The sequence below is a fragment of the Dama dama genome, chromosome 20 (assembly GCF_033118175.1).
Source record: "Dama dama isolate Ldn47 chromosome 20, ASM3311817v1, whole genome shotgun sequence".
In the NCBI taxonomy this organism is placed as follows: Eukaryota; Metazoa; Chordata; class Mammalia; order Artiodactyla; family Cervidae; genus Dama; species Dama dama.
Genome location: NC_083700.1, coordinates 57219396 through 57231676, shown reverse-complemented (window position 1 = coordinate 57231676; position 12281 = coordinate 57219396). Strand labels below are relative to the sequence as shown.

Here is a 12281-nt window from a genome sequence, read left to right as displayed (position 1 = left end):
TCAGGTATGACCTAAATCAAATCCCTTATGACTATACAGTGGAAATAAGAAATAGATTTAAGGGACTAGATTTGATAGACAGAGTGCCTGATGAACTATGGATAGATGTTTGTGACACTGTACAGGTGACAAGAATCAAGACCATCCCCAAGAAAAAGAATTGCAAAAAAACAAAATGGCTGTCTGAGGGGCCTTACATATAGCTGTGAAAAGAAGAGAAGCAAAAAGCAAAGGAGAAAAGGAAAGATGTACCCATTTGAATGCAGAGTTCCAAAGAATAGCAAGGAGAGATAAGAAAGCCTTCGTCAGTGATCAATGCAAAGAAATAGAGGAAAACAATAGAATGGGAAAGACTAGAGATCTCTTCAAGAAAATTAGAGATACCAAGAGAATATTTCATGCAAAGATGGGCTCAATAAAGGACAGAAATGGTATGGACCTAACAGAAGCAGAAGATATTAAGAAGAGGTGGCAAGAATACACAAAACTGTACAAAAAAAGAACTTCATGACCCAGATAATCACGATGGTGTGATCACTGACCTAGAGCCGGACATCCTAAAATGTGAAGTCAAGTGGGCCTTAGAAAGCATCACTACGAACAAAGCTAGTGGAGATGATGGAATTCCAGTTGAGCTATTTCAAATCCTAAAAGATGATGCTGTGAAAGTGCTGCACTCAATAGGTCAGCAAATTTGGAAAACTGAGCAGTGGCCACAGGACTGGAAAAGGTCAGTTTTCATTCCAATCCCAAAGAAAGGTAATGCCAAAGAATGCTCGAACTACTGCACAATTGCACTCATCTCACATGCTAGGTAAAGTAATGCTCAAAATTCTACAAGCCAGGTTTCAGCAATACGTGAACTCTGAACTTCCAGATGTTCAAGCCGGTTTTAGAAAAGGCAGAGGAACCAGAGATCAAACTGCCAACATCTGTTGGGTCATCAAAAAAGCAAGAGAATTCCAGAAAAACATCTACTTCTGCTTTATTGTCTATGCCAAAGCTTTTGACTGTGTGGATCACAATAATTCTCTTGGAATAATTCTCTTGGAATAATTCTCTTGGAAAATTCTGAAAGAGATGGGAATACCAGACCACCTGATCTGCCTCCTGAGAAATCTGTATGCAGGTCAAGAAGCAACAGTTAGAACTGGACATGAAACAAACTGGTTCCAAATTGGGAAAGGAGTATGTCAAGGCTGTATATTGTCACCCTGCTTATTTAATTTATATGCAGAGTACATCATGCAAAATGCCAGGTTAGGTGAAGCACAAGTTGGAATCAAGATTGCCGGAAGAAATATCAATAACCTCAGATACACAGATGATACCACCCTTATGGCATAAAGCGAAGAAGAACTGAAGAGCCTCTTGATGAAAGTGAAAGAGGAGAGTGAAAAAGTTGGCTTAAAACTCAACATTCAGAAAACTAAGATCATGGCATCCAGTCCCATCAATTCATGGCGAAAAGATGGGGAAACAATGTGAAACAGTGACAGACTATTTTTTTGGGCTCCAAAATCACTGCAGATGGTGACTGCAGCCATGAAATTAAAAGACACTTGCTCCTTGTAAGAAAAGCTATGACCAACCTAGATAGCATATTAAAAAGCAGAGACATTACTTTACCAACCAAGGTCCGCTTAGTCAAAGCTATAGTTTTCCAGTAGTCATGTATGGATGTGAGAGTTGGACTATTAAAGAAAGATGAGTGCCAAAGAATTGATACTTTTGAACTGTGGTGTTGGAGAAGACTGTTGACAGTTCCTTGGATAGGAAGGAGATCCAACCAGTCTACGTTAAAGGAAATCAGTCCTGAGTATTCACTGGAAGGACTGATGTTGAAGCTGAAACTCTAATACTCTGGCCATCTGATGCAAAGAACTGACTCGTTTGAAAAGATGCTGATGCTGGGAAAGATTGAAGGTGGGAAGAGAAGGGGATGACAGGGCATGAGATGGTTGGATGGCATCACCAATGTGATGTACATGAGTTTGAGTACGCTCCGGGAGTTGGTGATGGAACAGGGAAGCCTGGTGTCTCTGTGGTCCACGGGGTCGCAAAAAGTCAGACATGACTGAGCAATTGAACTGACTAGACATTCTAGTAAAAAAAAAAACCTGTCAAATGGCAGGCTGTCTCAACTGCATTTATTGAATAAGTCATTATCTATACTAATTTGAAATGCTATCTCTATCATCATATACTAGAGTGCCAGATAGCCTCATGTCTATTTTCTATAATATCACTCTAGATTTCTACATCAATACCATAAAACTTCACTAAAATTTCATAAATTTTAATGAGTCCAGCCTTATTCCTCTTTTTCCCCCCTGTTTTTTCCTGGTGCTTCTCCCATGTTTATTCTTCAGAATGAACTAAAGTCATTTTATGGATCCTTTCCTTCTTCAAAAAAAAAAAAAAAAAAGTTTCCAAAATAAGAAACAAACAGAATATCATTAGTGATTTCATTAGGACCATATCAGATTTAAAGATCATTCATTTAAGAAATAAATGTTATTTCTATAATATTGAGTCAGCTAATAACAAGGTCTTTTCCCCCCATTTGCTCGACTTTTTAAGCCATTCAGTAGAATTTAAGTTTTCTTCATAGAGATCTTTCCTATTCTTTCAACAGTTTTTGATTAGCACTGGGTGAGAATAAATATAAAGTTATATGCCATACAAAGAGATGAGGCAGAGCATTTACCTCTGAAAGAGTTACTATTTAAAAGAAGTAGTTTGGGGTCTGCTCTAAATGTTGGCCAACTGATGCAAAGAGCCAATTCATTGGAAAAGACCCTGACACTAGGAAAGAGTGAAGGCAGGAGAACAGGGCGACAGAGGATGAGATGGTTGCATGGCATTACCGACTCAATGGACATGAGTCTGAACAAACTCCATGAGATACTGAAGGACAGCGAAAACTGCGTGCTATAGTCCATGGCATTGCAAATAGTTGGACACGACATAGTGGCTGAATAACAATGACTAAAATAATTAGGGGAGCCTTATACCATTTTCTTACCAAGCTCCTCTATTTTTAACAGAGAATGTATATTTTGTATTGGCTCAAGCTACTCTTAACATAAGCATCTCTTAACTTTTCTTTGTTCATGAAAGTTATCCACTATGACATTCCAGCAAATTCACCAGTCCTTTAAAATTTACAGCTATTAAATATACTTTTGACATCACAGGCTGGTTAGTGTTACATCACACTTTGACTATAAAATGGAAATAATGGTTCCTAGCCTTAGAAAAATTTATATATCACATAATTTTGCATATGATTTTGGAGATCTGAAGTCAGACTGGTCAAAAACTTCTACTATAAAGAATGCCTGGCTTAAAATGAACCTATGATTCTAAGGTATTAATGCACTTGCTACTATATAACTTGCTATTAGTCCTACAGAGGTAATTCAGGGACAATGTACATTAGTCACACTTCATGGTGGTGTGTGTGGAGGGTAGGTATTTAATTTTTTTTTTAAACTCTCTTATTTTCCAATAATTTCAAACTTTACAGAAAAGTTACAAAAATACCATAAAGAATTCTTCACTCAGATTGCTCAAAAGTTACCATTGGAACATTCAATTTTAAATAACTTCAATTTGAGTTTTTGTGTATATTGTAGCTCAAGCTGCTTAAATAAGCAAAGGACCAATTTAATGCCTAGGGACTAATTATAATAATCTTAGTACAGGACCAGAATCACATGGCAACAATTCCAAGCCCTGAATCTCTGAAGCTGAAAGATTTTCATAACTCCTCCAGCAGCAAAAAACTGACTGAGCTCATTTAAACTCATTATTTTCCCATTTTAATGTAAACATTTGGAGGTTTCACTGCAGAAATAGTATTGTTTGATTATAATGCTGCCCTAGACCTACTAGGAATGAATATAATATAGTAAATGTATTCCCAAAGATTTCCAGTATGAAAATGCAGATCTTTTATTGCTGCACATTATCTACTAAGTGCTGGGTATTATTTTAATATTATTTCATTTATTCCCATCAACAATCTAGCAAATTCACTTTTGTCCAAGGACACCTAACATATACCAAGTGTAGAAACAACATTCAAATTCATGTTTATCTCAGTCAAAACTTTAACCACTTCTTAAAGTTTAAAAAAGCATTATAAACAATTCTCTTAAAAATAGAATATCAGAGATATTGGAGGTAAAAATAATTCTTTGATAAGAGGTGGTATCCCCTTCTTCCTTCCTTCCAGCAAATAACATTATGATCATCGAAAGTTTTTACCAGTTTCATACAAATGTCTGAGAAACCACAGGTATCACAAAGAATGCCTTTGTGTGTTACCAATATCCAGTGGGTAGAGGCCAGAGATGCTGCTAAACATCCTAAAATGCACACTCACAACAGGGAGCTCTGTGTTTCGATATGTTAGCAGCACCAAGATAAGAAATCATGACCTAAATCACTGATGAAAATGCTGAAAAATGAACAAAGTATAAGGACACACTCAAAAGACTTCCAAACTATTAACCAACTGAGCAGACTATGGCTATTGACTAATAAGTATAGCTATCAACTAAATGGGAACTGACCTTCATGCTTTATTATTCAAGGAACATCCAAATACAGACATTTTAAATTCAGTTTGTGGCATGATTATTTTCCATTTAGAAATAATAATGGGCAATTTAACAAAGAACAAATGGAAAAATTTTGTCCCACAGATCTGAATTATTTATTTTACCAAAACAGTTCTAAGATCATCTTACTACCACAGACTGGATTAAGTCAAACTTCACATTTGAATTTTAAAATAAAATTTGAAACATACTCCATATCTAAGTAGCAATTAAGTAAAAGCAAATTAAAACAATTTCCACCTTCCAAAATAGCAACAAATATTAAAAAAGAGACAACTCAATGCTAGTGAAATGTTTAAACAGGATTTCTAAGTTACTATAAATGGAAATGAAAACTGGCTTATCCCTAGTTTATTACTAGCTCTACTTTATAAGTGAGGAACTGAAGCACAAGGAAGTTAGATGGCTTAGCTTAGTATCACATGGCTAGAAGAGGCAGGTCAGAAATTCAAACCCAGGCAGCCTAGCTCCAGTTTGTGTTCTTAACCACTCCACTTTACTACCTTTATGTTTTACAGAACCTTTCTCTTTTTTTTTTAGCAATTCTTTAAAATGCATCAAAAATGACTAGAAGGCAAAATTAAGCATGAAAAGACAGGTAAAAACATTTACAATGCATGCCACTGATTAAGATGAGATAAAAACATGTGTATCTGAATGAAAAAGTTGAAGAATTCAACCTCTAATCAGATAGGCAAAGAAGTTTAATAATATTCAATTAAAGCACAGTATAACTAAAATAGGTACTCATACATTTTTGTAAAAGCTACAAAATGGTACTTTTTTTGAGAGGACAATTTGGAGTTTCTCTCAACTGTTTAAATGCACGTCATCTGTGACCCAGTAATGCCACTTATCAGGAATCGATCTACAGAAAAGTCACATAAGCATGCAAAACAATTTGTTCAAGGATGTTTACAACAGCATTATTTGCAATAATGAAAAACCAGAAATTAAGCAACTGTTCGTGAATATGGCAATAAATAAATTAGGATACAGTAGTCATAGTTGAAATATACTACTTAAAATGAGGCAGACTAGCATTAACGAGCATGAAGTTCATAATATATTGTTAAATAGGAAAAAGCTAGCTGTAGGAAAAAAGCGTACCTTTATGTATAAATAATGCTTAACTTGGGGAGAGTCAAGCAAATTTTTATACTTTTATGTAAGTATTTAATATTACATTTTTTTTTATTAATTGAAAAAAGAAGCAAACATGATAAGAAGGAAACTTGAAATATTATCATTTGCTGTCTCTACACAGTGGAATCACAGTTGCTATTTTTCCTTTAAGCTCTTTATGCTGAGGGTTTATTACTTTTACAGTTGCTACTATGTGCTCATTTCTTCCTATTTCATGTTAGTGTCTAGGTAAGTTAACACACTAAGGTCCCAACTACACAGTAGCTATCATTAACGCCATTTTACAGAGGTGAAAACAGCTGAAAAACCAATTAAAGTCTTTTGTGTTCTATGCTGCTAATCTCTTCATGGCAAGACACTAAAAATATAAAAACAGCAAGCCCAAATCATTGTAAATTCATGAGTAAAAGGCATAATGCAAAAAGAGTCTGATTTGCTACTTCACAGATGAGGTATTCCAAAATAACAGCATAAATTTGTAATCTAAATCCAGGAAATACACTGATTATAGTAGTCTTGGAAAGAACTTCCCATAAACATTTATGTATCTAAAGGCCTCAAAGTTATTTGAGGCTCTATTATACATCTAAAGACCTCAAAGTTTTACATTTGAGGCTCTGAATGTTTTCTTTCATAAAATAGGAATATATTTTATATTTCAAAAGGCACAAACCAGTTAAATTTTAAACAAATCATGTCAGTTTCAAAACACACAAAAGAATTATCTCATATTTGATAAATGCAAAGTGAAGTGAAGTCGCTCAGTCATTGTCTGACTCTTTGCGACCCCATGGACTGTAGCCTGCCGGGCTCCCCCGTCCATGGGGTTTTCCAGGCAAGAATACTGGAGTGGGTTGCTACTTCCTTCTCCAGGGGATCTTCCCGACCCAGGGATCGAACCTGGTCTCCTGCACTGCAGGATCATCTGAGCCACGAGGGAAGTCTGATAAATGCAAAATATTACTATAATCTTAGAAACCAACCAAAAAAAGAGAAAACCACCTTTATAACTATCTGTTTTGAAATATATAAGTGGATAACACCATTCTCTAAAAATATAACATCTATTGAAAAGGTGGAAGATTTTTAGAATAATGATAATTCTGATGGTTCCATTTTTTTAATTTAAGTAGTAAAATTTTAAGGGAACTGTAGAGTTACCTGGTTCAACCCCCACCATTATACAGATAGAGCCCGGAGAAAGGAAGTAATTTGCTCAAAGCCTTGCAGTTACTAAGAGGCTAAAGAGGGAGGGACTCACTCAGGCTTTTTGACTCTAAAACCAGAATCTTGACTTTGTAAAGGTATTATCTAATAATTTAATGGACTACTTACAGTACTTTGGGATCCTGTTCTCCTCTGTACGAATGGGGCCTTTTTGATCTAGCAATTTCAGAGAGCAAGAAACTAATCTCTAATGTATTATCTCTATTCAGATTTTCTATAGAGTAAATGTTTTCCAAGTTTCCCTTCTTCTCCATCACTGACTTTCAAATGAATTACTATTTGGAATTCCAAAGTAGAAAGGAGTATAAAAGTCAAGCTCCGCGGGTTAAAAATATGCAGAAATTCTGCTTTGACTTCTTGTTTTGTCCTTGAAGCTTCTGAAATACTTTCATGGTATTTTAGGTCTCAGAGAGAAAGATACACACATATATACACTACTTTCTCTCTCTCTCCACCTCTCTCTAACACACAAGGAGCAAACCCAAAATGTTAAAGTCACACATGACATAAAACTAGCATAAGTTCCTAAATGCTTATGTCCAGTTTCTGCAGTCATCTTGTCCTATACCAATCAATGACAAACATCTCATAGACTTTGAGGAGCAATGTTCCAAGCAAACCAAACCTTAAAAGATGCTCCTCGTCAAATTAGAACATCTAATACACTGAAAAAGGAGTCAGAAACTTACTTCTTATCAAAAAATGTTGAATTTTCTTTCCTTTTTGTGAATCCATTGGGTAGAAGTTTTAAATTAATACCTTGCTTTCGAGCACGATTTTTCATAAAGTACATCTAACAAACAAAAACAAATAGACAAATTAATTCTCAAATAGCTTAAATTCCAAAAGCACATAAAACAATGTTTAAAACATAAGTTAAGATTTATCGAATACTTATGCTTCACAAACTACACTAAACAGCAATATCTCATTTAATCCTCACAATACTATGAAGCAGGTACTATTATTATTCTCATTTCCGCTATGTCAGAGATGTAAAGTCTACATTTAAATCCAGGTCTGTCTAACTTCAGTCTGTGCTTTTAACCATACATCCTATAAGCCAAAAGAAGAATTTCATGGGGATTTTTAAAAAATACAGGTTTTAGCAATCACAGGGATTACCTATACAGTTTTTTTTCCCTTCTTTTTTACTGATGGTTTCATACCATAGTTAGCTATATATATGCCTGCTTCTATTACTAGGCAGGTAGCTCATTCAGGGAAGGAACTACGGCGCTGTCTAGTACAGGCTTAACTTAAAAGTAGCCACTGATATAGGATGTACAAAATGAGGTATGAGAATTCTAGCTCTGACATGTATTATTCCACTGACCATGAAGGTAGGTTGAGCTGAATTAGTCAACTCCAGAGAGTACTGAAGGAAGTAATATCATCAAGGAAGAAGAAAAATCACTCAAAGAAGTGGCAAAATATAAATGCAACTTTTTAAGTGAGTGGCATCTAGACTTTGCAATGTACAAAGTTAGACAATCAAGTCATAAATCAAGGGGAAGAGAGGGTCAGTAAGAAAATGACTTAAGGAATTACATGCAATTTCACAGTGCATGGAACTTTGGTTTCAGTAATGATGGTGATTATAAGGACCCAACTCTCCTACTGAAAACATCTAAGAATGCTATATATATTTGTGTGTGTGTAAATATTTTTAAAGATCACCTTAAAAGCATTGAAGAGCAGACAGAAACGGGAAACTACAGGTCAATATTTAATGAAAAGTGACACTCAGAGAAGTAAGCAAAAAGCACTGAAGCCACTTTTGCTTCCCCTTTCTAGAGCCTCCTCAGCAAGACAGTCAAGATCCAGTAATGTTTGTGGGAACTCCTCTCAAATGAAATGAAACTGAGTCACAGAATAATACACCCTCAGGATAAGGGTCACCAGAACATGCCAGGAATTTTATATTAGTCTGACTGGAACAGGGGGAAAAAGAAAAATCCATTAGAAATCGTCTAGCCTGGCCATGGCAGTCCATGCTCAGACTTGAAATGATTTGCCTTGCTTTGGGATTAATGTAATCTTAAGCCTTCAACCTGGTTTAAGGTAGTCTAGATCTGCAATGTTTCTAGGTACATGGTAGAATAAAAGAAGGCCTATTTATTTATTCCAGCCTTCAAATAATTCTCATAAGTAATTTTTAAAGGGAAAAATAAAAGGAGTACTCAACAAAAAATAAACAAGCATAACCAATATAAGAAAAAAGGGGGTCTTCCCTTGTGGTCTAGTGATTAAGAATTCGCCTCCCAATGCAGGTTTGACCCCTGGTTAGGGAACTAAGATCCTATATGCCAAGGGGCAACTAAGCCTAAGTGCCACAGGTGCCGAGCTGTATGCTGCCACCACTAAAGCTGATGCTCTGTAGAGTCTGAGCTCTGCAACAACAGAAGCCACCACAATGAAAAAAAAAAATAAAGAAGAAAGTAAGCCTCAGTACAAAGGACCCAAAACAGGAAGAGATTCAGTTAAGAGCTACAGATGTCAGAATGGAGAAAAGCTAGAACTCAACTATATGGTACTTCGAAAAGACACACACAGAATATAAGGATACAGAAAGGCCTAAAGTAAAAGTCAGGGACAAAATACACCAAAGGAGTGAAATAGTAGAAAGCCAGAGACAAAAACGACCCAGATAATCACGATGGGGTGATCACTCACCTAGAGCCAGACATCCTAGAATGTGAAGTCAAGTGGGCCCTAGGAAGTACCACTATGAACAAAGCTAGTGGAGGTGATGGAATTCCAGCTGAGCTATTTCAAATCCTAAAAGATGATGCTGTGAAAGTGCTGCACTCAATATGCCAGCAAATTGGGAAAACTGAGCAGTGGCCACAGGACTGGAAAAGGTCAGTTTTCATTCCAATCCCAAAGAAAGGCAATGCCAAAGAATGCTCAAACTACCGCACAATTGCACTCATCTCACACGCTAGAAAAGTAATGCTCAAAATTCTCCAAGCCAGGCTTCAGCAATACGTCAACTATGAACTTCGAGATGTTTAAGCTGGTTTTAGAAAAGGCAGAGGAACCAGAGATCAAATTGCCAACATCTGCTGGATCATCAAAAAAGCAAGAGAGTTCCAGAAGAACATCTATTTCTGCTTTATTGACTATGCCAAAGCCTTTGACTGTGTGGATCACAACAAACTGTGGAAAATTCTGAAAGAGATGGGAATACCAGACCACCTGACCTGCCTCTTGAGAAACCTGTATGCAGGTCAGGAAGCAACAGTTAGAACTGGACATGGAACAACAGACTGGTTCCAAAGAGGAAAAGGAGTACGTCAAGGCTGTATATTGTCACCCTGCTTATTTAACTTATATAGAGTACATCATGAGAAACGCTGGGCTGGAGGAAGCACAAGCTGGAATCAAGATTGCCGGGAGAAATATCAATAACATCAGATATGCAGATGACACCACCCTTATGGCAGAAAGTGAAGAGGAACTAAAGAGCTGGTTGATTAAAGTGAAAGAGGAGAGTGAAAAAGTTGGTTTAAAGCTCAACATTCAGAAAACCAAGATCACGGCATCTGGTCCCATCACTTCATGGCAAATAGACGAGGAAACAGTGAAAACAGTGTCAGACTTTATTTTGGGGGGCTCCAAAATCACTGCAGATGGCAACTGCAGCCATGAAATTAAAAGACGCTTACTCCTTGGAAGGAAAGTTATGACCAACCTAGACAGCATATTAAAAAGCAGAGATATTACTTTTCCGACAAAAGTGCGTCTAGTCAAGGCTATGGTTTTTCCAGTGGTCATGTATGGATGTGAGAGTTGGACTGTGAAGAAAGCTGAGTGCCGAAGAATTGATGCTTTTGAATTGTGGTGTTGGAGAAGACTCTTGAGAGTCCCTTAGACTGCAAGGAGATCCAACCAGTCCATCCTAAAGGAGATCAGTCCTGAGTGTTCATTGGAAGGACTGATGTTGAAGCTGAAACTCCAATACTTTGGCCACCTCATGAGAACAGTTTACTCATCGGAAAAGACCCTTATGCTGGGAGGAATTGGGGGCAGAAGGAGAAGGGGACGACAGAGGATGAGAGGCTAGATGGCATCACCGACTCAATGGACATGAGTTTGGGTGAACTCTGGGAGTTGGGGATGGACAGGGAGGCCTGGTGTGCTGCGATTTATGGGGTCACAAAGAGTAGGACACGACTGAACTGAACTGAGAGACAAAAAGGGTTACAACATAGGGTCAAAGGTTAAATACACCAATAATTTCATGAAGTATGCATCTAATAATGTACCCTTAAAGCATATGAAGCAAAGCTAACTGAACCACAAGGAGAAACATACAAATCCTTCTGATTTTATCTATTGGGAAGTATTAACACATGTCTCTCAGTAACTGGTAGAAGAAAGAAAGAAAGAAACAAACAAAAAATCAGTAATGTTATAATTGGAACAATGTACTTAACAAACCTGAGCTAAAAGGATTATGTTTAGAATAAGACATTTAGCAATTGCAGAATACTTCTCCCGCTCCCCCAAGAAAACAGCAAACATTACAAAATTTGACTATATGCTGGTACATAAACACGTCTTAATGTATTTTTTAAAAAATGAACTCAGAAAAAAATATGTTCTTTGACCATAATACAATTAAGCTAAAGATAAAAAAGGATATAACAGAAGTCAAGAGGACACAGTAACTAAATAGAAAAGGAATCTGTAATAGCAACTGATCTAGAAAAAAAGATACAAGTAAGCAACATCACAAATGATAATACTACAATTCCTACAGATACATTAAAGAAAATGTTATGAAGAACTTTATGCCAATACATTGGAAAATTTAGGTAAAACTAACAAATTCTTAGGAAATGTAGTCTTAAGACAGAATAATGACGTGAGACAGAGAAAACCTGAACAGTCCCATTAACAGTAAAGAATAAACTTCTGCAGCCCATTAAAAAATTATACCAAACTCCCAAGGAGGAAATAATCCCAATGTTAATGTATTTAAGAATAAAATGGGAACATCATCAAATAATTTTATGAAACTGGAATCACATCAATAGAGAAACTTAAGAATACCAAAAAGGAAAATTAGAAGTTAGCTCACTCATGAACAGAAATGCAAAATGAATGAAAGGATAATGTGTACACATATATAACACAACTGAATTCTGCAAAGTATAAAAAGCATGATATGACAGTAATATACCATGCAAGTTTAGCTTAAAATAGAAAATCAGCTAAAAGATTATTATTCATATTCTTATTAGAATATTATATATTTAAAGAATAATA

At 36.2% G+C, this 12281-nt stretch overlaps 1 protein-coding gene across 1 annotated transcript in view; it reads right to left on the bottom strand.

The window, feature by feature from the left end:
* ZNHIT6 (zinc finger HIT-type containing 6) overlaps positions 1-12281 on the bottom strand; it is a 59802-nt gene that overhangs the window by 40965 nt on the left and 6556 nt on the right. Inside the window, exon 5 of the mRNA XM_061121490.1 lies at positions 7694-7797. Within this exon, the coding sequence (XP_060977473.1) occupies positions 7694-7797 (104 nt within the window). The remainder of the gene's footprint in view (positions 1-7693; positions 7798-12281) is intronic.